Below are 25970 nucleotides of genomic sequence, written 5' to 3'. Positions count from 1 at the left end.
CTAGAACCACTGATGTAAAGAATAAACTTGAGGAACTGAAGATTGATGACTGAAGACCAGATGGGCTGTGGGATGACACCAGAACGTCATACTTATGGAAATCAAAAGGCTACCACACAGACAGTCTACACAGAGAACAATATTGAATATACCACGTACTGTTTGAAAAACAACCAAAAAATCAGTATTGGAATATACACCAAAAATGTTCTTTAGAGGAAAGAACTAGGAGGCAAAGGGCATTTTTAAAGGTCTAAATACAGGCATATACATATGTAAATGTTTTTGTATATGATGGGGAAATAGAACTATGTACATATATTCATAGTTTTAGTATTAATGTAGCAGAGGGACATTGGGCATTCAAGAACTTTCTCAATGTGGGGCCGACCCCAATCCCAACTACGTGGATACCTGACCCTCTCCTCAAGGAATTTATTTCAGAAGACAACACTGAATCTGCAGCTCTGGGACAGGGACATGTCTGATCAGAGCACATGGGAGCAAATGAAGGGGGAGGAAGAGAGAGTGGAGCACATCCTGGCACAACAATCCTTGAAGACCATATTCCTACTCAGAGCAGCCAATCCACAGAGAAGACTGGATGGCCGGCCCCACTATGAGACACAACATCCCTCAGTGACCCATAGCTCTACTGGAGACAGAGTGTGGGAATTCCACCTGATCTGATCCCAACACACCGAGGCAAAGCACTAAAGGCAGGGAACACAACAATAAGGGGAACAGAGGAACGGAGTCCTCAGGCAAAACCAAAAATAGACTTTGGGGCCAAGGCTTGGTGCCCCATCAAACTTGACTGGAAAACACTCCTAAAGGCCAACAAATAGTCTTGAACTGATTACAAGCTTTTTTCTTGTTGTGTTTTGTTTTACTTTTTGACATTGGCTTATTGTTGTTTTGTTTTACTTTGTTGCTTGGTTTTGCTCTGTCTTGTTTTTGTGCATGGTATTATCTCTACAGGTCTGTCTAAATAAGATAGGCTGCATGAACAATCTGGAGGAGAAAACAACGGGACCCGCAGTTCGGGGGGGGGGCATGGGAGAGTGGGGGTGGGAAGAAAGGTAGTGGTATTAACAAACCCAGGGACAAGGGAACAACAAGTGATCCAAACCGGTGGTGATGAGGGTATAGGAGGCCTGGTAAGGTGTGATCAAGGGTAATGTAACCAAGAGGAATTACTGAAGCCCAAATGGAGGGTGAGCATGATAGTGGGACAAGAGGAAAGTAAAAGGAAATAGAGGAAAGAGCTGGGAGGCAAGGGGTATTTTCAGAGGTCTAAATAAAGGAATGTACATATGTAAATATATTTATATATGAGGATGTGGAAATAGATCTATGTGCATATATTTTTAGGTTTAGTATTAAGGTAGCAGAAGGATATTGGCCCTCCACTCAAGTACTCCCTAAATGCAAGAATACTTTATTCTATTAAACTGGCGCTCTATGATACTCACCTTTCCGACACAATCGCTGAAGACAAAGCAGATACATAAGCAAATGTGGTGAAGAAAGCTGAAGGTGCCCAGCTATCAAAAGATATAGTGTCTGAGGTCTTAAAAGCTTGAAGGTAAACAAGTGACCAACTAGCTGAGAAGCAACAAAGCCCACATGGAAGAAGCACAACTGCCTGCATGATCACAAGATGCTGAAGGGATCAGTTATTAGGCATAGAAGAACAAAAAATCTTATCATTGTGTGCTCACCTCCCTGATACAAGTGCTGAAGACAAATGGGTGCATAAGCACATGTGGAGAAGAAAGCTGATGGTGCCCAGCTATCAAAAGATATAACATCAGGGATCTTAAAGGCTTGAAGGTAAACAAGCGGCCATCTAACTCAGAAGCAACAAAGCCCACATAGAAGAAGCACACCAGCTTGCGTGATCACGAGGTATCCAAAGTATCAGGTATCAGGCATCATCAGAACAAAAAAAATCTTATCATTGTAAATGAGTGGGGGAGTGTGGAGTGGAACCCTAAACCCCATTTGTAGGCCACTGGACATCCTCTTACAGAAGGGTCTCAGGGAGGAGACGAGCCAGTCACAGTGCGATGTAGCAACCATGAAACATACAACTTTCCTCTAGTTCTTAAATGATTCCTCCCCCACCTACTATCATGATCCCAATTCTACCTTACAAATCTGGCTAGACCAGAAGATGTACACTGGTACAGATAGGAACTGGAAATACAGGGAATCCAAGGTGGATGATCCCTTCAGGACCAGTGGTGTGAGTGGTGATACTGGGATGGTGGAAGGAAGGTGGGATAGAAAGGGGGAACAAATGACAAGAATCTACATATAACCCCCTCCCTGTGAGGCAGACAACAGAAAAGTAGGTGAAGGGAGATGTCGGACAGTGTAAGATATGACAAAATGATAATAAATTATCAAAGGTTCATGATGGAGGGGTGGAAGGGAGGGAGGGAGAAACTTGGGAGCTGATACCAAGCGCCCAAGTAAAAAGAAAATGTTTTGAGAATGATGAGAAGAAAAATTGTACAAATGTGTTTGACACAATGGATGGATGGATTGTGATGAGTTTTATGAGCCCACAATAAATGGATTTAAAAATTAAAAAGTTCTTAGAAGCAGCAAAGGTCATCTTTCACATTTTGGACATGTTAGGAAGGGGGTGGTCTGAGGAAGGCATACCGCATAGTAAAGAATATATAGCAGATAATCATTTAATGAAAAAACCAAGGATGCAGCATGTTAAAAATGCCCTTTGTACTTACAAAATTATCGGAGGAGCAAGCAACTTTAAAGAAAATCTGACAAGTAGAGAAAAATTGAAGGTACGGTGCTGAAGGATATCCTAAACTGATAACAATTTTCTTACTTGGAAAATGATCTTAGATACCTGAAAATAACGGAAGTTATAAACATGTTTCACCAAAAGGAGTGAAATACAGAGAAACATGTTTGTTACACGATTCCAATGGAGAAGGCAATTTGACCATCTCTATTAGAAAACAGAAAGAACTAATATAACTAGAATGAAGAAAACTTTAAAGGGTTAGGAAAATAAATTGAAATCAAAACCTTTAGAGAAACTCCACGAGGGGAAGCTAAGGAAGCCCAATGGAAATCCGTTTATGGTTGGAACTCAAGATCGAAAACGGGGGTTGAGTGCCACCAAAGGGAAATCCATTCTCGCTCAATAGGGGAGGAATGTGCTGTATTCTCAGGGCAGTTATGTATTCAAATTCTCTGTTTGGAGAGAAGCTTGCAAGATGGCCTTTCATAGTAAGGTAGAAGCATATAAAAGAGGGAAAGTTTTGAGAATCTTAAAGACGGAAAATGATGGACCCAAACATACAATAGTGTAAATCAAATAAATGGAAGTCTAAACTCAGAAGAGCTAGAGGAATACTTTCAACTCCTAGGAAAAAGGAGGTCTCACATTCAAAGAAGCACATACTTTCATGTATCTGACACCTGTGATGGGTGTGAGGCCTTCTACCAACTGAATCAACTCTCCTGGCCAATTCCACTTAAGGTATTTTGAAAAAATTCAATACCAACCACAATTCTCCTTGTTCCAGTTGAGAGAAAGATTCTGGGGTGACAAGTAGATAACCTGTTCATGAGAAATTACATAATCTTAGGCACACCAAAATTAACCTAAGGTTTGTACAGCCCATAGAAGGTTGTATTTCTGGGAAAATAATGTTCAAAGGAACACAGTAAAGGGTGTTCTCTCAAGGGTAGAAGACTGTACCCACTAACCCAGGACCAGAGAATGCGATGAGAATCTACCTCTTTGAGAACACCACAGACACTGCAACGATTTTAACATATGGGATAGGAAATGCCAATGACAAGGTCAATGCCTAGAGAATTCTCCTCACCAATGGAAACCAGGTTGCGATAGTTCTCCAACATCACATCCTGATATAAGGTCTTCTGAGCAGGGTTCAGGAGCTGCCATTCCTCCAAGGTGAACTTTACTGCCACATCGTTGAATGTCAGTGGTTTCTGTAGTAAGAGGAGTCTCTTTAATGATGTATTTTCCATTTGAAGTGTTTTTTTAATGTTACAGTAAAGAAAGCAAAACATTAAAAAAATTGCTCTGTGATACTGCATTCCAAAATGTGTGGTAAACTGAGGACTTGGCAGAATTTGACCTTATTTCTACACTTAAAACCATGGGCACAGAAAACCAATCTTTTTTTCAGAAAGATCTCCATTGTTCTGAGAAAGAAATGTTTTCAAATACACATTCTCCAGGCCAAATAATGTCTCCCCGCCACAAAAGTCCTCCATTAAGGAGGGGTCTTAAAGGAGCTACCATAATAGATGAATCACTTCTGTTTCTGGCTACATCACAATGCCTGAAGGTTATCTGTAGATTAGAGCAATCAAGTTCTATAGCCAACCTACCATAAATGTAGCAAATATCTGCAGTGGGCTAAGGGCGGGTTTGAGGTAAACTAGCACTAGGTGAAGATGGTGACTCACCTCCTTGCTTGCTTATGATATTACCCGCTTATGATATCACCCATTGATTATGTATATGCTAATTGGATGACGTGCATGTCTTATGAAAGAGTTAAACGCTCCATTATATATGCCCATTGGAAAATACATTCTCTCAGTTCTGACATGGGATGAAGAGCCCCTGTGTCCCTCCATCTGTCTTTAAAATTTTCCACAATTAGAAAGCCACTCTTGAGGACGCCAGTTTGAGTGCCGGGGACCCCTGTGGCCCCAAAATAATGCATGCACCCACTCATAAAATTAGAAATTTTAGAAGCAGTGAAATTATCTGAATGACCCAGGAATGGCTCAGATTTATAAATCACAAAAGTAGGTAAAGACATACCTGTTTATATTAATAAAAAGTTTACAGTACACTGTGAAATGGAATTCGGAGTCCTAGCAGTACCACCAGTATAAGAGGCTCTGGACCTTCAGTGGCAATAGGCATCATGAACAGTTCAGATGGGGGAGGTCTAGCATACCTCAACTCTCCAAATTTTTTTGGTCAATTCTTACACAAGTCATTCTTCCCACACCACTCTTTGTCTGCTTTCTGTGTTTGATAATGCATTGCTATGGCCATACAAAAATCATAGATCACAGTGGTCTATTAATGAAAAGGTACAACTTGGGATCAGGAACAAGCTATGACTCAGAACAAAGAACAGAAAGTTGATGGGCAATATCTCCCTTCCTGAGTGCAGAACAACTTTCTAATCTCTTAGAGGCCATCTTAGGACAAGCTTCTCTTGTCAACCTTAGGACGAATTCTTTTCAGCAACCTTCACACAATATTGCCTTAATTTCAATAACATGGTCCTCTTGGACCTGCCATTTTTCACCACATGCTCACAAATAGGTCCCTCCTTGTTCTGTTGCCATTGGCTCGACCTCTGGAGCCCTCCTAATCTTGCCTAGGCAGGGAAGGTGCTGGGTTGAACCAAGAAGCCATCATATTAGAGCAAGAGGGAGAAAGAGAACTGGCTGCAGGCATGGTTGAGAAGAGATGGTGAGACAGTGACCTGTCATCTGACCTGCTGATTTGCTTTTGTTAGCCTCTGCAACCACATAGTTGAGAACGAACCCATGGATTTGGGATTTGCCAGTTTCCAGAAATGCATGAGCCATTTCCTTGATATCCCTGCAACTGCAAGCCACCTGTTTGACCTGATTGGAGAACTATACCCCCACTCCATGAGCCAACAACTTGCAGTCTGACCTTTCTATTTGGGGTCCCTCAGCCCCTGCAACCTATTAATTGACCAGATTTAAAAACTTCACCCTATGAGGCAGTGGTCTGTTGTCTGAGCTGATGATCTGGTTCATCAGCCTTTGTGAACATATTAAGGAGCACAATCCTCCAAACGGAACCTGACCTGTGGATTTGGGACTCCCCAGTTTCCACATCCTGAAGACTGACTTACTTGATGGCTATTTAGTTTTGTGAGATGATGCAGAGCAAAATCACGGAACCTCTACCTATAGGGACTGGTCTACTGCTGGTCCTGCACAATGAACTGTAATATTCATGGGTCAAGAGCTGTACCAATGGAGACAATGACCAGGGCAGAAGGGACACAGTGACAGAGCCAATGATGACAGGTCCAGAAAGGGCTTTTCAGCCAAGATAGGGGGACAGGCAGGCAGGCAAGATCAAGAGGAGGATATCACCAAGGAGCTGATAGGAGCCTATAGAGATGGAAGTATGACATGAGCCTACCTTCAGAGGGAAAAATTCTGAGAGGGAGAGAGAGAACAGGCCTGTCCTGAAGAAAGAGCAAATTTGCCTACATGGTTCTTTAATATGAATGCCAATGCGTAGCCTATTGATTCTGATACCAAATTACATTGTTACTGAATAAAACTTATACCTGTGAGTCTGGACTATAATTTGTACATGGCCACTGCAAAAAATTAATGAGCTGAGTAGGAGAGGGCTATGGGAAAGATAACTAGTGTCAGAACTGGAAAACAATTGGAGGGTTCAGCTATGTTTAAGCTTTCTGCCTCATAGAAATCAGGGCTGATGCTGAGGGTTGATTCTCTCTCCTTCAGCAATAGTTAGAGGAGATGAGAAGCTATCAACCATTTTAAAACTACTATTGCTACAAGGCCCATTTCACATGCATTGAGAATGCTGCTGTCTGGGAGAATATGTGCCAAACAACCTTCAGAAAGAAGCATTAAAGAAATTTACTCAGAATACTGAACTCTCCTAAAGAAGTGATATTATTTCGCCTTAAAACCTAGGCATAGCATATAATTTGAATGATTCTCATGGGTTGGCCATAGAATAATGAATTTTATGAGTTGGAAGATAATGTCATCCAAAGAATCATCAGTGATGTATTATGTTCAATGTCAATAGTTTAGTTTTAATCCTATGATCAATATATTCCTAATCTTCTCCAACGCAATGTTGAAGTCAGAGTTAAAGTTTATCCCTAACTTCTACTATTTCAAATGTCCGCTTTTCCAATGAACGGAATCATTATTATACAGGCTTCTACAATTCCAGTAGGAAATACAGAAAAGAATAAAACACATCAGAATCACCTGAGCCTTGGTCATTTTCATTGGTTCTTAGAACACTGCCGGCAACTGGGATGCTCTATTTTTGTCTTATCTGGATCAGCTCTAATGATGTTCACAAATTTCAATCTCTCATGAGGACATCCCAGAAATAGTAATGCCAAAAGCAGGCACTTCTTTCTTCCTCTAAGTTGCTGGTAATGCACAATCTGCAGGCTGATGAGAGAATACATTGTAAGTAATACATAACCTGTAGGTCCAGATGCTGTTACTGTTCTGTCCCTCTTCTCAACATAAAGTCCCCAATACTGTTAATGATATGCTTATTGGATGACAGAAACGTGCTTATACCATGAACAATAAAATCTAAAACTCATAATTTTCAGACATGTTTAAAAGATGACGTTATAATAAAGAGATTGGACAGTCAAATATACATGTCAAAACGAAGAAACGAAAAAGCTGGATCCCTACCTCACAGCATACAGAACTATCAATTCCTTACTGTGTGACTCATAAGAGAATGACAATCAACGAACCTTGAAGATTATTATGTTAATTAGAACATCTGGAAACATTTTAAATGGGCTATGTAAAGAGGTACTATAAAATAAAGATTATTTTCTAGAGGAACTGTAAATTGTACAATCACTTTAGGAACACTTTAAAACTCACCATCAAGTAAAGTTAAACATACGCAGCCAAGAGAACACAGAAGAGCAGCTCTACAGAGTTTCTGAGACTATAAAGCAGTGGTTCTCAACCTGTGAGTCGTGACCCCTTTGGGGGTTGAACGGCCCTTTCACAGGGATCGCTCAAGACCATCGGAAAACACATTATTTATTTGTAACTAGAAATAAACATTTCACAATATATAATTGCATACTATTTTGTGATTAATCACTATGCTTTAATTATGTTCAATTTGTAACAATGAAAATACATCTTGTATATCAGATATTTACATTACAGTTCATAAAAGTAACAAAATTACAGTTATTAGGTAACAACGGAAATAATTTCATGGTTGGGGAGCCACCATACATGAGGAACTGTATTAAAGGGTCACGGAATTATGAAGATTGAGAACCAGTTATAAAGCTGTGACAGGCAGCTTATAGGTTTGTACCTCTGACCTTGAGATTAGCAGTTCAACTCTTAACACATGTCAAAACCCGGGTTCTACAGTAAACACATATACCATCTATTAGTTTGAAATCTATGTATATATATTGAAATGAAGTATAATCCCCCCATAGTGAGCTCACTTTTGAACCCCAAGACAAATCTTTTTTCATTTTTATTAAATCATTTTATTGTGGGCTCTTACAGCTCTTAACACAATCCATATATCCATCCATTGTGTGAAGCACATTTGTACATTTGTTGCCATCATCATTTTCAAAGCATTTTCTTTCTACTTGATATCAGCTCATTTTTCCCTTCCTCCCCCATCCTCCTTCCTTCACGAACCCTTGATAATCATAAATTATTATTTTCATATCTTACATCTTCCACTGTCTCCCTTCATCCACTTTTCTATTGTTCCCCCCTGGAGGTGTGGATTATATGTCAATTATTGTGATCAATTCCCCCTCTCCCCACCCCTTTCACCTTCTCCTTACGCTTGTGGTATCTCTATTCTTATTATTGGTTCTGAGGTGTTTATCTATCCTGGATTCCCTGTATTTCGGGCTCTTATCTATAACATTACATGTTCTGATCTAATCAGATTTGTAAGATAGAATCGAGGTCATGAAAGTGGTGGAGAGGAAGCATTAAAGAACTAGAGGAAAGCTATATATTTTTTATCGGTGCTATATTGCATCTTGACTGGCTCATCTGTTCCTGTGACCCTTCTATAAAGGGATGTCAAATTGTCAAAAGGGGTTTTGGGTCTCCACTTCGCTCTCCCCCTCATTCACACTAATATGAGTTTTTGTACTCGATCTTTGATGCCTGATACCTCATCCCATCTACAGGCTCGTGTACTTCTTCCATGTGGGCTTTGTTGCTTCTCAACTACATGGCCGCTTGTTCACCTTCAAGCCTTTATGACCCCAGACACTATATCTTTTGATAGCTGGGCACCATCAGCATTCTTCACCACATTTGCAATGCACCCATTTTGTCTTCAGCCATCATATCAGGAAGGTGAGCATCATGGAATGCCAGATTATTAGAACTAAGTGTTCTTGCACTGAGAGAGTACTTAAGTAGAGGCCCAATATCCACCTGCTACCTTAATACTTAACATATAAATATAAGTACATAGATCTATTTCCCTATCATCATATATAAATATATTTACATATGCACATCCCTATATTTAGACCTTGAGGAAGCTAGTTTATTGTGCCAACCTGGTAAGCACATGTGGAGGTAATTGAAGGGCGGAGGGATCAATGGCTCATTGAGCCTCGCCTTTTGAGTTCTCAGGTCTCTTGCTTTCTGACGGTTGGACCAGGGTGCAGCTGCCTAAGCCAGTTCCCTCTTTCAGCTCCCAAGGCTCACTTCCTGCAAGACATCCCTGAGGAGAAGTCTCATGGACCTACCCCGATGGAGCCGTGGGTGCTGGAGCAGCCGTGTGGAGACCCTGCCAGTGCTGAGATGCTTACATGTTCACGAATTCAGCTTTTCTCCTGCAGTCACTGCTTGTCTTCTGTGAGATTGAGGAGGATTTTGTGGAATGGTGTTGGACATATGGGCTAATGTTGGACTTGTGGGCTTGGGCAGCACTGGGTTGGGATGTTTTCTTGATGTGCATTTACCCTTTATATAAAACTCTCTCTTATACATATAAATCTCTGTGGAATTGTTTCTCTAATGTACCCAGACTAATACAGACCTCTGTAAATGTACTTTGTCTTCTAGGTCTTTCCTCTATTTCCTTTTACTTTCCTCTTGTCCCACTCTCATGTTCGGCCTTCATTCGTGTTTCAGTAATTCCTCAATGTTACACTGTCCTTGATTAAGCCCCATGAGGCATTATACACCCATCTCTCCATCACTTGTTCCCTTGTCCCTGGGTTGACAACCACCACCCCATCCTTTCTCCTACGTCCTCATCATCTATGCCCCCCAGAACCATCAGTCCTGTTGTTTTCTCCTCCAAATTGTTTATCCTGTCTATTTTACCTAAATAGACATGCAGAGACAATAATAAGAGCAAAATCAAGGCAAAGCCAAACAAACTCACAAAAGAAGACCAAAAAAAAAAAAATCAAGATAACAAAAAGCCAATGACAAAAAAGGAAAAGCCTATAAATAGTTCCAGGTTTGTTTTTTGACCTTTAGGAGTGTTTTCCAGTCGAGTCTGATGGGGTACCACACTCTGTCCCCAAAGTGTATTTTTGGGATTCCCCAGGGACTTCATTGCTTTGCTCCCCTTGCTGCTCTGTTGCTTGCTTTTGTTTCATCCCAGTAAATAATGTTTTCAATGTAGCATTATTTGTAGCAACCTAATGCAGTTATACAGTTGGCCTATCTATACGTATATAGTCGTTCTAGCTACGGCCCCTTAACTCCTTCCAAATATTTATGTGGGTTTGTCGCCCACCAATGTGAATGAGGCAAAGGAGCACTGGTGGCATGGTGGTTACTGTTGGGCTGCTAACTGCAAGGTCAGCAGTTGGAAACCAATTTCTCCTCCTTGAAACAAAGATGGCGCTTTCTTCTCCAAAGAGTGACATGGCTTTCTACTCCTCTAAAGAGTTACAGTTCTGGAGAACCCATAGGTGTAGTTCTACCCAGTCATAAAGGCTCAATATGACTTGACAGCAATGAGCTTGGGTTTTTTTTAAATTTATTTAAGAGGATTGGGCACCTTGCCCAACAACAGACAGGTACCCTTGAGGCTTCTGACTACACAAATAAGCTGTCTGAAAACCTAACCTGGAGATTAGGCACATGGGACATCATGTTAAGTTTAACTGAGCCATTTTAGAAACAGAAATTGGGATCTATCATCAAAAGGAAGAGCCAGGAGTAGGGGCCTTTGGATTCTACATTCTTACATTGAAACTCTTCAACAGAGCTGTGACACAAGAGAGACAGCGATGAGGAGAAGCAGCAACAGACACATGGTAGCAGCAGTGCCAAGAGACCTAGACAGAGTAGTGGGATTCCCAGGCCAGAGCAAGAAAGCTGAGTGTCCTTGCGCAGGAGGTTAGTAGGTGAAGTGTTGTACATCTGAGTACTTACCTGGGGAATTAGATTTACTAACCTTCACAGAGCTAAGGGTTTGGCTTGATGCTAAGGGGCGGAGTGAGCATGTATCCGCAGAACTAAAAGACCTTTGTAACATTTTCCCATTAAGACAGAATCTAAGGGGCTGCAAGGTCTGACCTTACCTGCAGGTATGGCTGTCAAGATGCTGCCCCAAAAAACAACTGTACCTTGAGTCATTTATGATCCTAAATTGTGGGTTAGGGTAGAAAAGTGACCCCTATGTCAAATATAGTAATTAAAGGAGCATACTTATTAAACTTTAGGAGAAAACAAAAGACACACACATATCATATGGATAAAGGAGGCAATTAGCAGAAGGTCAAAATGACAATTGAGGATTCACAGTCAGGACTCTGGATAAATAGGGCATAGAACAAAAGGCACATCACAGATCACGAATGGTAGCAGATCAATACATCACTGCAGCAGTAGGAATGGGCCCATAATTAGGACATGCACATTATTAGAAAGAAGGACTTACAAGATTGGTCCAGGGCCTTCATACAGGGCAGTCAAGGTCAGACTCATGACAATGGGCCCTGTTCTGTCCTGAGTAAGGTGACCTCCCATCAAGGATACACCTAGGCAGGCCTGTGGAGAGGGGCTGGCTAGAAAGACAATCTACTTCTTTTTTTTTTTTTCATCTTTATTTTTTCTTTTAATTTTTTTTTTCTTTTTACAAACCCTTGTGTCGAGGGCTGACTTTCAATAGATCGCAGCGAGGGAGCTGCTCTGCTACGTACAAAACCCCGACCCAGAAGCAGGTCGTCTACGAATGGTTTAGCACCAGGCTCCCCACGAACGTGCGGTGCGTGACGGGCGAGGGGGCGGCCGCCTTTCCGGCCGCACCCCGTTTCCCGGGACGAGGGGCACTCCGCACCGGACCCCGGTCCCGACGCGCGGCGGGGGCACGGGCGCGGCCCGCCGGCTGGCGGGGCGCCGGCTATCCGAGGCCAACCGAGGCTCCGCGGCGCTGCTGTATCGTTCCTCCTGGGCGGGATTCTGACTTAGAGGCATTCAGTCATAAACCCACAGATGGTAGCTTCGCCCCATTGGCACCTCAGCCAAGCACATACACCAAATGTCTGAGACAATCTACTTCTAAGGCATTCTCCCCGAGGGGAAGATGATCTGCATCCTTGGTGAATGATGAGAAATAATTCAATGGAGGCTTCATCAAAGTGGGGATGCAGCAAATGGACACTGAGGTGTCACTGTCCTCAGCAACCCAAACCTAAAGCCCAAATCACTGCCATCGAGTGGATTTCGATTACAGCGACCCTTTAGGAGGTGGTGGAACTGCCCCCGTATGGGCTTCCCGAGACTGTACCTCTTTACAAGAGTAGAAAGCCTGTCTTTCTCCCCAGGTGGGACTTGTAATTCTGAACTGCTGACCTTGCAGCTAGCAGCCCAATCTGTAACCACTATGCCAACAGCCTTTTGCAAATTGAGAGCTCAGCACTTAAGTTCTAAAACAATTTTTTTTTAAACATTTTATTAGGGGCTCATACAACACTTATCACAATCCATACATAGACATACATCAATTGTATAAAGCACATCTGTACATATTTTGCCCTAATCATTTTCTTTTTTTTTTTCTTCTTTTACATTTTATTAGGGACTCCAACAACTCTTACCACAATCCATACATATACATACATCAATTGTACAAAGCACACCCATACACTCCCTGTCCCAATCACTCTCAAGGCATTTGCTCTTCACCTAAGCCCCTTGCATCAGGTCCTCCTTTTTTTCCCCCCCTCCCTCCCTTTTCCCCCCTCCCTCATATGCCCTTGGTAATTTATACCTCGTTATTTTGTCATATCTTGCCCTCTAAAACAATTATTAACGGTTACTTACCCAGTGAATTCTATCATTCAGGGAGATGTGCGCAAAGACCTAGGCCCCTGGCAGGCAGGACAGCCTGAACTGTTGTACACTGACGCCCTCCTGGGGTGAGACCCCAGAACACACGGATCCCTCCTGCTTCCCCACAAGCTCCTCCACCTCACCCTGCCCCCAGGAGCCCCAGGGCTGCTCACCCTGTTTGGAGTCAGGGGAATGGAGTTGGTTCACAACCCAGTCAGAAGCTGAAATCCTGCCTTGTGATGCTTCAATGTGCAAGGCAGTAATAACAGATTTCTAGCTCCCTAAACCGAACCGTATTTCTCTGGCAAATCTTTGTTCTGAAACAAAAGAGGAGTCAATGTTGAGAAAGGCAATGTCAAGTTCTTGACCTGTACTTCTTGCGCTAAATAGTAACCACCCTCACTCCCTGGGATCAAAAGCATGCTCCAATCTGAGGGTGCTTGCATAAAACACAGAGCCTACTCTAGCTTTACAGAGCAATTTTACTAATTTCTCAAATATCATTATCAACTTTGGATCCACAAACTATATATATAATATTTATTTTTAGAATAAAGAGGAAATATTTAAAGCCTCAAAATTCTCAAGCTCCATTGAAGGTAATTTTTTTCTTTTCACCAGAAAGCTACTTGAAGGAAGATTTTTTTATTTTTTTTAATTTTAACAATTTATTGGGGCTCATACAATTCTTTTCACAGTTCATACATATACATACATCAATTGTATAAAGCACATCTGTACAGTCTTTGCCCTAATCATTTTTTTCTCTTTTCTTCTTTTACATTTTATTAGGGACTCATACAACTCTTACCACAATCCATACATATACATACATCAATTGTATAAAGCACATCCATACATTCCCTGCCCCAATCATTCTCAAGGCATTTGCTCTCCACTTAAGCCCCTTGCATCAGGTCCTCTTTTTTTTTTGCCCCCTCCCTCCCCAGAAGGAAGATTTTATGAAGAACATTCTCCACCAGACCATAATGCATCTCAGACCACAACCCTTGACATATTTGGTTAATGATATCAAGCTGAATCATGCTCAAACATGCCACTCCAACCCATGCTGAGCTTGTCATGAAGTATAACCTGCTCCAATCCCCTTGTATCCCGGGTATTCTTTACAATATTTATTTTATGTGAAGAAATGCCTATGGCTGGGCAGCCCATCTATGCACAGTAGAGTGTTAGAGAAACTTGTAGAGGTGGACAAGAGACAGAGGGACACCTATAGGACATCCGAGATGTACCTTGGCCAAGACAGAGCTGTCCTAAACAAGATAATAAGCCAGGGGAATCCTTATTTGCTACACTTTTAAGCTCTTCTGTTTACAGATGTCCAAATTGAAAGTCTCTAAGCCTCTGTGAAACACTGCAGCCTACAGTCAAGGTATGGCAAGGGGTAGGCAGATGGGTGATTCCAAGAGCCAAGGTGAGGGCAGAAGTTTAAAAGTATAGGATGGACCCCGGAAAGAGATGACATTTTGTGATCTTGGCCTAGATTATGGATTCCAACCTTTCTAGGCAATACTGACAGATGGCAAACAACACAAATTGTAAGGAGAGGGCTTATTGGCTTGCGTTAGAGGATGTCCCATCCATAGTCTTGGTCTGCTAGGGAGAAGGTGAAAAGCTAACGCCTAGGCTTAAGCTTATGAAATATGCTCTACCAGGAACCTAGTTGGCAGGAAAACGAAATGAATGTGGTAATGCTGTGATAAACCAGGGAATCATTAGTCTGAGTGGCTAGTTGGATATCATTGGCACATCCTCCTCTTGCAACCCCCAGGGTGTCTCTGAAGGCAGGGTGTGTGAGGCTGCAGTTATAGGATAAGGGGTGCAGACTAGCGCTCCTCTAAAACTAATCAGCAAGTCAAGCTACTAAACAAAAGCACAAATTATTTTAGATTACCTCTTGCCCAGTCATCAAGCATATCTTGAATATAAGGCTCACCATTCCACCAGTCCTAAGGACAGGCTTCAACTCAGGACTCGTACATTGGTTGGTTGCAGAGTAAGGTTGGCTTCAATGTCCCTCCTCGAGCAACATTCTGAATCTAAGCTTGACTAAGTTCTAACTCCTTCCAGAAAACTGTTAGCTTATGCAACCCCCCCCCCAAATCCCCAAAAACCCAGAGTGGTGATAGTCATTCTATTACCAGTCAAGAGATCAATAGATACATTGTATTGGATAAATAAGCCTTATTAAGCTTGTTTTTCCACTACTTGTGTCTGTCTAAAAGAACTAACTCAGGTTTTATATTTGTCCTGTGAGAACAAAGGGGCAGGGAGACTGACATTTGGAGAAAGGATTACTCCCCTCACACACCCTTCTCCTTCCCCATGCATGGGGAAACTCAGAATATTTCCAAACCACCTGGTTTCTACAACCTGGCAACAGTGATAGAACTATACAGGCCCTCTTTGTGCCCACCCTGCAACTCAAGGACTTTGAGGAGGTAGTTTAAGGGGTGGCTGAAGTTAAAAAAAGAAGGAAGATGGGGCCTGCTGGAGAGTGGAAGGAAATGAAGATTCCCTGATGCTTTTAAAGAACGACACCGTGTTCACTCTCAGATAAACATACTAGAGCCCAAGAGAGGTTAAGAGCAATGAGAGGCTGAAACCAGGGAATGTTTGGCTTAGAAATACTTGGCTTAACTTTGACCTTTCCCTCACACCTCTTAGATCAGGCGCTCTCGCAGACTAACAGGCAGATGATTTCAAAATAAGATTACTCTGCAGTGGCCTCAGAAGAATCGGGGAGATTGACAAAAATTCCTACTTATAAGGTCAGGGATCACCCACACATGCAAATTATTCTTCAGACACTAGAGTAAAATTCCAACCTTGCGCTCCTAAGACTCTGCATTCTCCTCCGAGGGTCTAGCTAAGATGTGGTCCAAAGGTGACATTGTTATGTGTTCTATCCTGCCTGTTGACAGTCCCTCAAGGTGAGGGTCTCCGATATCACAGCTGGGTCTGTAGGGATGGTTATGACTTTGAGTGGAGGAAGCCATTTCTGTTTTAGGTGCACTGTCCCAGGTGCAGCTTCAGGTGTCGAGTCCAGGACACCAGCAGCTGTCCCCAACCAGCACTGTGTCTGATTTATCCATCATTATAGTTACTGCTGACACTGGATCCGCTAGAAATTTGGGAAGGCCATAAGTGGGAGGGATGCACATGCTGTCATGGTAACAGAAATTAAAACTCGCCCTTCCAGTCAATTCACCATCACCAGAGACACATCAAAGAATCAGTTCTCCCTTCAGGTGACCTCCGTGACTACTGAGGACAGGACCACGTATTACTGTGACAGGGAGCCAATGAGACTCAGACACAAGCCTCCCCGGCATGGCAGGACCTGGGCTACAGGAGGCTCACAGGATACACAGAGCACAGGACTCAGACCAGGAGCAGATGGTTTCAGGGCTGGTTTCCTTTTGTGGTCTCTGATTCTTGTTTATCGCACAACATCCTAGTGAATCTTCTTCCTTTTTAAAAAAGTAATTTTGTGTCTATCCCTGATAGTTAGGCACTTATCATTTTTAATAGGGGAAATTTCCTTAACAGTCGTTAACACCTTTCAAACAGGGAAGAACTGAGTGTACAGACTGGTGGACAATGAAAATCTAATAATCCAGCTTCATTCTAAACCCATACTGAAGAGAAGGGCACACAATGGCAAGAGAGCTGCCTTGCTGAATAAAACAAGTCTTTTAAACATGACTAAAGAAAGTACAGGATGGATCAAAATTATAGCCTTTATTTTACAGAAAGGAACCACACAATTATTATTCAGATTAGAACCCTGAAACCATGAAATTTGTTTCCACCCATTGTGATGAAAGTCATGGATTTAGGTGTGTAGTTGTCTGCAGTGTTGAAGCTCCTCATATACTGATGAATTAATAACCGAAAACAAGGAATTTCTTTAACATATGTTAGTGAATATATGTGTAGAAAGAACACATAAATCAGACAAATGATAAAAAATAAAAGCCTCTATTGTACATATTTTCTCTTCCATTGGAGGGAAGGGAGAAGCTCACCTCCTTACATAAGCACAACCAGGTTATTTATCAAAATATGACGCCCAGGGTGAGCGCAAGAGAACAACTAGGAAACACTGCAGAATTTGTATGTTCCCCTTTAGCCCCTCATTAGCCTTGGAGAGCTACTGGTATGAACTAAGTGTACCAACCCAGAGCCTGGATTCATGGTATTCTCTTGAAGAATTCTAGGTGATCAGGAGCTGACACATTATCTCCTGAAAGAGATGATTATTTGGGGGAATTGTGAATTTCCTGTAGTGTTTCTGTGTGACACACCGACTTTTCAGTCACTCTACGGTTGCACGCTGGTATATTTTGTAGCTTCATGGAGACGGGCCGGGGTATTGAAAAGGGACACAGGGCCAGAGTGAAAGATAGGTGACAATAGAATACAGTGATCATCAAGAGGTCCCCATTCTGAGACACAAAGCTACTGCAGTGTAATTATTATGGACTGCTCCCCTCACAAAAGACCTGGATACTCACATACATACACACTAAGGTTATATGCTGACAAAAAGCACACTATGTATCATAACAGCATGCCATTCTGTTTGCTGATTGGGAAAATGTAGCTTGATTCCAATTGTCTTCTAAGATGACTGAACTTCAATGCATCTGGACTGTTTACTGTGCAAGGACCCAGGACTTACACACCTTACAGGCTTTCAGATGGGCCACTCCAAGGTGTTCTCACATTTCAGATCATGGAAGGCCGACTAGCTGAACATGATGACCACTAGCATTCTCTCAGCTGTGGGACTGGCCTCTATGACTCGTCCTGCTTTTGTTCCCACATTTGTTCAAGAGAGACCATGCCTGCAGAAAGACATCAGGCTTGATAAGGGAGCAGAGAGGCACAAATAGATGGACACAGTGGCTGTAACAATGGGCTCATTCATGGGAACATTTGTGAGGATGGTGCAGAACAGGGAAATGTTTCATTCCGTGTACATCGGGTTTCATGAGTTGGAATGGACACGCTGACACCTAACAACATAGAAAAGGCTGCTGATGTTGCACTTTGATGTTACATTTTCACGGCATAGTCAAGTAGCTATAAAGTACAGTGACATGAGTGGCCACAGTCATGCTACAATTCCGTTAGGACAGTGTAATGTAAATGTAATAAACCTTTCAAAATCTCATCCACAGCAGTGCATTAGGTCACATAATTTAAAGCCTGCACAAGCCTAAATTTCATTGCTTTATGATGAATAAAACCCAAAGTAGTGCAGTCAAGTCAATCCTAACGCATTTTAATCATATAACATTGGGTGAAATTGCTCATTAGTGTTTTCAAGATTGTAAATATGTATGAGCATGAACAATCTCATCACTCTCCCTTGATGAGGATGGTGTGCTTGAACCACATCAATCACTAGGGTTTCTGTCAAACAACATATTCATGATAAAACATTGCATTTATTCAGCAACTACGATTTTAAAGCAATTTCCAAAATGATTTTTCCAGTCACACATTTAGTCCTCTTGCCTCTTTTACGCCGATGTTGCTTCCAGTGGGATACAGCTGAAGAAAGTCACCAACAATTAAGCACGTGTTCAGTACTGCTCAAATGTAAGTTGTTAAACCACGTCAGCATGCAGGCCCATGTGTCTACAACTGAATTCCTGCCATCAGTTCTGTTCATATGCCTACAGTTTGTTATTCTGTCAGTCATCACTTAGACAGATGACCTGGAGAGCCTCTGTGTAGTACGACGACAGACAAAGAAAACAACCTGTTCAATTCAGACAAATGGAACTCATTTTCCTGGAATAGCCGTAAGTCTCAGACAATACTGGTTACCTCAGGCCCCTGTCTGGCTCTTGCATTTATTAAATGGACTTAGGTAATATAAACACCCAGGCAAAACAGACACAGCATTGGACAAAACAAAGCAAGATCAGTCTGTTCTGAGGGCACACCATTCCAAATCCAATGAAGTTCTACCCTGGACAGGTGAGGTGGCTTTGAGCTGAAAACGACTGCACAGCAACTAATGAGAACAAAAACACAATGTCAAATGGTAAGAACTGCTATGAAAAATGCAGCAGAGCTGGAGCCTAAGCAGTAACACAAGCATATTCCTAGCCAGTGAGCTAGTGTAGGAGAAGCAAAATGATCACGTTAGGACACACGAGCCAGGGAATCCTGGCTTGAGAGGGACATTCTAACAAGCTGGGAGTGCTCGATGATGAGCCTGCAATGATCATTTAGATTTCAGATGCTCCAAGACTTCACTCTCCACGTACAGGCCAAAGGAGTCAACGAGCGCCCAGGGCTGCATACCGAGGAAAGGAAGCCCCATGGCCACTCACCAAATGGAAAGCTCATTAGCAATACGTATGCGTGAAAATTCCCACACTGGAAAAATTAATGGACATGAAGACTAGCAAGAAAGTAAACAAAAGAGGCACTAGCTACACAAAATGCAAATGAGGACTTCCAAGTCTATGAGCAATATGGGAAGAGCCCAAAGTCACCATTCCTGCCCCGAATAAAAGAGCTGACCACATTGAACTCAGAGTACTGAGGTCACACATGGTTTTGTTCATTTGTAGATTAAAACAAAACAAAACACTGTGTGCCATGGAGTCAATTCTGACTCATACTATCCCTACAGGGCAGGGTACAACAGCCCCTGTGAGTTTCTGAACCTGCAACTCTTTGCCTCCAAATCAGGTATAGGCGGATACCTCACACATGACCCAGCTGAAAGTACTGTACCATGTATCATTTCGCTTAAGAATGCCTCTTAGGGCTTAGGGCTCAGGTCCTTGGCTTCTTCTGCCATCCCTTAACATTACTGAGGAACCTCAGAGCCAGCAGTAAACAGCCCCCAACGTTTCTGCAGCCTCGACCTTTAATGTTACAATACCTCAGCTCTCTGTAGTACTCACCTTCCTACTCCAGCTTCTGGAAGTCTTGCTGAGTATGCTTCCTGGGACAAGAACCCACTTGAGAAAGAGGGCTGGGTGTGGAAGCAGTCAATAGGCAATCTGGAGGGAGGTGAAAGACGTGTGGTCCACAGCCAGTTAGAACATTAAAACACTTAACTTGTGGTATCTTGAATGTGCAAGATGGTTGTCATTGGTCTCCAGTTACCACATCGAGGACCTAAAATGGAAGGAAATACAATTGAGTAAGGAGGAAGTGACAGGTTCTCCAACGTTGGTTTCTGCCCTGGTCAAAGACTCCTCCCAGGCTCAGGGCCATGCTCCACTCTCAGGGTATTTTCTTTTACGGCAAACGCCACTTCAGCACTTGCATTGACCATATACCTGCACAGGCCTCTTCCTCTGGCAACAAGGCCAAACCAAGAGGATTTCCTACTTTCCATGTGAATCCCTTTGAGCTAAAAGAGTACGTTGATATCAAAGGAGTGGAAGATGTACAGCAGCAGCAAGAGCAAAACTAGAACCGGGAGAATGAGCCTGAGTGGTGAACAACCCCAGGAACAGAGCAAGTAAAACCGTGTGCATCTGGACATGTGGAGTAGGGTGTCTCTGGACACTTAATTGGGGGAGCTGGGTTTGCTTATCCACAGCCCTGGAACTGAGCGCCTTTGGGTTGATACTCAAAGCAAAGTGGCAAATGTGTTGGGCTGTTATTAAGAGCCCCAAAGCACGCTGTAGCATGCACTGAGGAAACACATTCAAGCATATTACAAAGGAAATTTACATGCTTGTCCTCTAGTGATCCTAGTTGCAATAAGAGGAAACACTCTACTTCCGTAAAGAAATACAGCCGTGGAAACGCACGGGAGTAGTTTGCACCTGTCCTATAGGGTAGCAGTCAAGTAGGAATCCACTAGGTGGCAGTAAGTGGGTTTCCATTGCAATAAAAAAACTAAGTATACACAAAGTTCTCATTTTCAGCCCAACTTCAGATAAATCAAAGACAGATATTTCTTCATTAAATATGTTAGTTTCTACCCAGCAAGCACCTTGAGTGAAAAATACAAGCTCATTGGTGACCAATCCTTAATGTCATGAATGCACAAGGGGCCTTCAAAAAAGATCATGAAAAATGGAGCAAAGCTAATGGAATTTCTCCATGAACATTTTTAAGTCACTGCCTATGTTTCCCATATATTATGCTAAATAGATTAATGTAATAAATCTTTTATAATTCCTCAAATATTGTACATCTTAACAATCTTTAGGACACCTATTGATCTTTCATGAAAACCCAAGAAAGAATACTAAGCACTTTACACATAGCATCTCTCTTGAAGATCTAAAGTTGATATTAATTTCTACAGTAGAGTTCAGTTAGGTTACATGCTATCTGTGTGCTTTACATACAAATCTGTGCGAGCCGAAAATTAACGGAAGGACTCTATTCTCCTGGGTCTTGCAAATTTTACACATTCAAAAATTCAACCTCGTTTTATAGTTTAGGGTTTTCCTTCACTGAAAGATGTCCAACTTACATAGGTTCTGGCTTTTCAGAGTGTGTGTGTATGCACACGTGTGCCTTAGTTTTTGATGTTCCTGAGTATTACAAACAGTTGACATGAATAGGTGTTCATGGAAAGACTGGAAGTTTGTGTCCACTCAGAGTCTCCAGGGAAGAAAGCCTGGGTGATGCACTTTGAGAAACCAGTCACTGAAACCCCTATGCAACATCGCTGTGCTCTGACACACGTGGAGTCTCAAGGAGTTGGTGTGGGTTTGATGGCATCTGTTTGGTTTGGTTCATTTCTAGGGGAAAAAAAGAGAATCCTGGCTTCATTTGCTACCCTCAAGGCTGGCAGTTCAACCCGACCAGAAGATTTGTAACCGCAAAGTGAGGCTGGTTGCTCCTGTATAGATTTTGAATCTCAGACACCAATAGAGGAACACTAGGAGCCAGAAATGACTTTGTGGCAGTGAGTTTATGTTTGGGGGTTGGGGACAGTGAAGGTTTCTAGGTGGCACAAACAGCTTGCAGTAGACTGTTCCACTGAGCATTGACGGGTTAAACTCAACCTGCATTAGTATGGAAGAATATGCCTGGAGATCTGCTTCCATAAATATGATACTCAGAAACGCCATGGAACTGTTCTGCTCTATACCACATGAAGTTTCCATGAGATGGAATTCGCTCCATGGCACCTACCCAAAGGGAAAAGTAAACATGATGATAGCATGTCTATGTATGCACATTGCTATTACGTTAAAAAATATGACTAAATAAGAAAAACAAAAATAATTTTCATTAAGAATCTCCATGTCCTTGAGCCTCCACTCAAGTACTCCTTCAATACAAGAATACTTTCTTCTATTAAATTGGCATTCTATGATGCTCACCATCCCGACACAATCGCTGAAGACAAAGTGGGTGAATAAGTAAATGTGGTAAAGAAAGCCGATGGTGCCAGACTATCAAAAGATATAGATAGCGTCTGGAGTCTTAAAGGCTTGAAGGTAAACAAGCGGCCATCTAGCTCAGAAGTAATAAAGCCTACATGTAAGAAGCACACCAGCCTGTGCGATCACGAAGTGGCGAAGGGATCAGGTATTAGGCATCATCAGAACAAAAAATTATATCATTGTGAATGAGGAAGGGAGTAAGGGCAGAGTAGAGACCCAAAGCCCATTTGTAGGCCACTGGACATCCCCTTAATGAAGGGTCTCAGGGAGGCGACGAGCCAGTCAGGGTGCAATGTAGCAACGATGAGACAAACTTTCCTCTAGTTCCTAAATACTTCCTTCCCCCCCCCCCATCACTCTCATGTTTCTAATTCTACCTTACAAATCTGGCTAGACCAGGGGATGTACACTGGTACATATAGGAACTGGAAACACAGGGAATCCAGGGCGGATGATCCCTTCAGGACCAGTGGTGTGAGTAGCGATACCAGGAGGATAAGAGGGAGGGTGGGTTGGAAAGGGGGAACCGATTACAAGGATCTACATATAACCTCCTCCCTAGGGTATGGGCAACAGAAAAGTAGGTGAAGGGGGACGTTGGACAGTGCAAGATATGACTAAATAATAATTTATAAATTATCAAGGGTTCATACGGGAGCGGGGAGTGGGAAGGGAGGGGGAAAATGAGGAGCTGATGAGAGGGGCTTAAGTGGAGAAAAATGTTTTGAGAATGATGAGGGCAATAAATGTACAAATGTGCTTTACACAATTGATGCATGTAGGTTTGTGATAAGAGCTGTATGAGCCCCTAATAATGATTTTTTTTAAAGAAAAAATAAGAATCTCCATGTCCATAATGAAAAACATGTAAGCCTAGAGAGAACTTGGCATATCTAAATTAGTCAGTGAAGAAGCCCTACTGGTCCTGTGGTAAAATGATAGGCAGTTACATGAAGTGAAAACAGTTGTGCCCCACGACCTGGCAATCTGTTCACATACAGATTATAGCCAAGAAACCTTAAGGAAGAGTTTAAGGTCCTATGGCATCACTAACAGAATCCACTGCAGTACGCCTGAGAACAACAAAGCAGTGAATGAAACAAGCCTTTTATCAAGAACACTTGGATAAAAGGTTAGAACATTCAAGTATTACCACGCAGTGGGACAGAGGAAAAATGGTAGCTCATTTTACAAAAGATCATAACTTACTAAACATAAGAATTATATACCTGGATGTTGCCTTATTATTAGAAAGTTATTATTTTAAATGAGGAGCTATTAGGACACAGTTCACACTGGGTTAAGAAATGTGATAAGGAAATTGAAATTGTTCTAGGTTTGCAATAAGAGAAGAAAACAGGATGATCCAAAACTTGGGTAAAGGTCGGCGAATTGCAAAATGTTCTGCTTCTGTATCATGCAGCTACTCAGAAAAACTACATGCTGGTGCAAGATGAAAGATAATGCAAAGTATAGCATTCTTTCTGTGTGCAACCCAATAAACTGTATGCCTATAAAAGCTTGTACCCAGTCTCCGCTCGGGGTGCACGCAGGGCACTCAACACAGTCTGGTGTTGTCCGACAGCACTGATTCTGGATTTGGATCCAATAAACCCCTAACTACACTCGGTCTCTGCTCGTTTTATTTATTCAATGAACTGCTTACAACAAAACCAATTGAAGAAGAGTTACAATGAACTGCTTACAACAAAACCAATTGAAGAAGAGTTAACCAACTGAAATAAATAAATCAAAAGGTTAAGAGGAATTTACATACTTAGAATCTGGTTCCAAGAAAACATTTTCTATATCCAGTAGGATAACTAATTAATGGTCATTTAAATTCTATCTCACTGTGAAAATAAAACAAGAAAATGTTGACTTTTAGGGCATCTGTCCATAAAATATAATATTAGTGCACAAAACTAAAACTCACTGCCATTGAGTCAATTCTGACTCACAGTGACTTTAAAGGAGTGACAACTGCCCTGTGTATTTTCAAAACTGAAACTCTTTAGAGGTCAAAAAAACCATTTTCTCCAGATTAATATATAAAAGGACCTGAAAATAAATAAAATAATTGCTGGATTCTACAAACCAAGAGGATGTAAGAAATCAAAATTCCACATTAAAAAAATTAGTGGACAGTAAATCTGGGCCAGCAATGCTCTAAAGGCCAAGAGGGAATGATAAGGGGGTGGTGGCACAGAGTGGAAGAGTGAAGTATTACACAGAAAAGAGTCAATAATAGAATGAATCTCTGCAGTGAGTTTTATTTGGGGCGACATCCCCAAGTGGGGCTCTTGACACTCCATGTAGAATGGTACAGCATCAACAGAGATTGGGAGACAAATCTCAGGAGCTGTATTGGAGATTAAGAAATTAGCACTGCAATTAGTAAAGGGCTAGGGATGGCAGTGACTACCTTAAGTGCATTTGAAGAGTCCCCACATAGATGCAGCCTCCATTGAATTCTAACCGTGAAGCAAGGTTATAGATTAAATTTTCCCAGCAGCACAGGACCTTGGAAGTGGACACAGTCCATCCTTCTCCAGCCAATCCAGGGGATTCTATAGTCATGAGCCAGGCTTTATCAGTTGAGCCCTGACCTCCTGGGTCAGATGGCCCTGGAACAATCCTGTAAAACCTTCTATTGGACAATGTAGGTGCACCAATTACGGTCCTCTCCTTGCTTCTGTAGTGAATTTGTGAGTTTCCATTGTTCAGTATTATTTCATTATATTCCTGACTTGAATGTTTCCTTAACCTGTGCTAATGATCTCCTTTATCTGGGTGACTTGTCTGGGTCTGTGTATTCTCTTTGTCTTTTTCAAGGCTTAGTAAATGTTCTCCTTAAGTTGTAATTTCATATTAGAGTCCCTTTTGCAGTCTAAAACTGCACAAGATCATTTCTGATGGGCAGAAATGATTCAGGAGGGAAATGATTTAAAGAACGAGAACCCATTTTAAGTATAAAGAAAACATTTGTTAAATCTTAAGCGACAAAGAAAAAACCACAGCAGCTACATGAGGGAATCGGGAGGTGGAATGGCTTCCCCGGTTCACAATTGAAATGTGAGATGAGGATGTGGGGAAGGGGTAGGGCAAAAGAAATTGTCACAGAAGCCATGACTGGTGGCCAAGCAATACATCACAATCACATATACTTTCATCCTTAGATAAAGGGCTTACAAGATTGTTTCAGGGCCTTCTGACCCACGCAGTCAGGGCAACACTGATAGGACAAGGATCCCGTCTAGGAGACCCCTGAATTGTCTCCAGTTTGGTGACCTCCATCAGGGACACGCAAGACTGCAAGCCTAAGCAGGACTGCCCCTCCCTGCGCTGCCTGGAAGGTAATTAGCTACCACCTTGGTTAATGGTCAGACCATATACAATGGAGGCTTA

General features: G+C 42.1%; 1 protein-coding gene across 5 annotated transcripts in view; it reads right to left on the bottom strand.

Moving 5' to 3' along the window:
- Positions 1-25970, bottom strand: part of LOC142450421 (histone-lysine N-methyltransferase SETMAR) — a 108109-nt gene that overhangs the window by 81597 nt on the left and 542 nt on the right. For 2 of the 5 annotated variants that reach the window (XR_012784943.1, XM_075552316.1), the window contains exons 2-4: positions 20106-20322; positions 7063-7254; positions 3876-4002 (exon numbers count right to left, since the gene is read on the bottom strand). Coding sequence is in view for 1 of the 5 variants with exons in the window: in XM_075552316.1 (XP_075408431.1) it covers positions 3876-4002; positions 7063-7083 (148 nt within the window). In the remaining 4 variants the exon portion in view is untranslated. Of the gene's footprint in view, positions 1-3549; positions 3605-3875; positions 4003-7062; positions 7255-20105; positions 20323-25970 lie in introns of all 5 variants that reach the window. The other 3 variants (XM_075552318.1, XM_075552319.1, XM_075552320.1) reach the window with 3 other exon arrangements.

This window comes from Tenrec ecaudatus, chromosome 6 (assembly GCF_050624435.1).
Source record: "Tenrec ecaudatus isolate mTenEca1 chromosome 6, mTenEca1.hap1, whole genome shotgun sequence".
Taxonomy (NCBI): Eukaryota; Metazoa; Chordata; class Mammalia; order Afrosoricida; family Tenrecidae; genus Tenrec; species Tenrec ecaudatus.
Note: the sequence above shows the minus strand (reverse complement) of the source record. Positions and strands in the feature narration are given on the sequence as shown.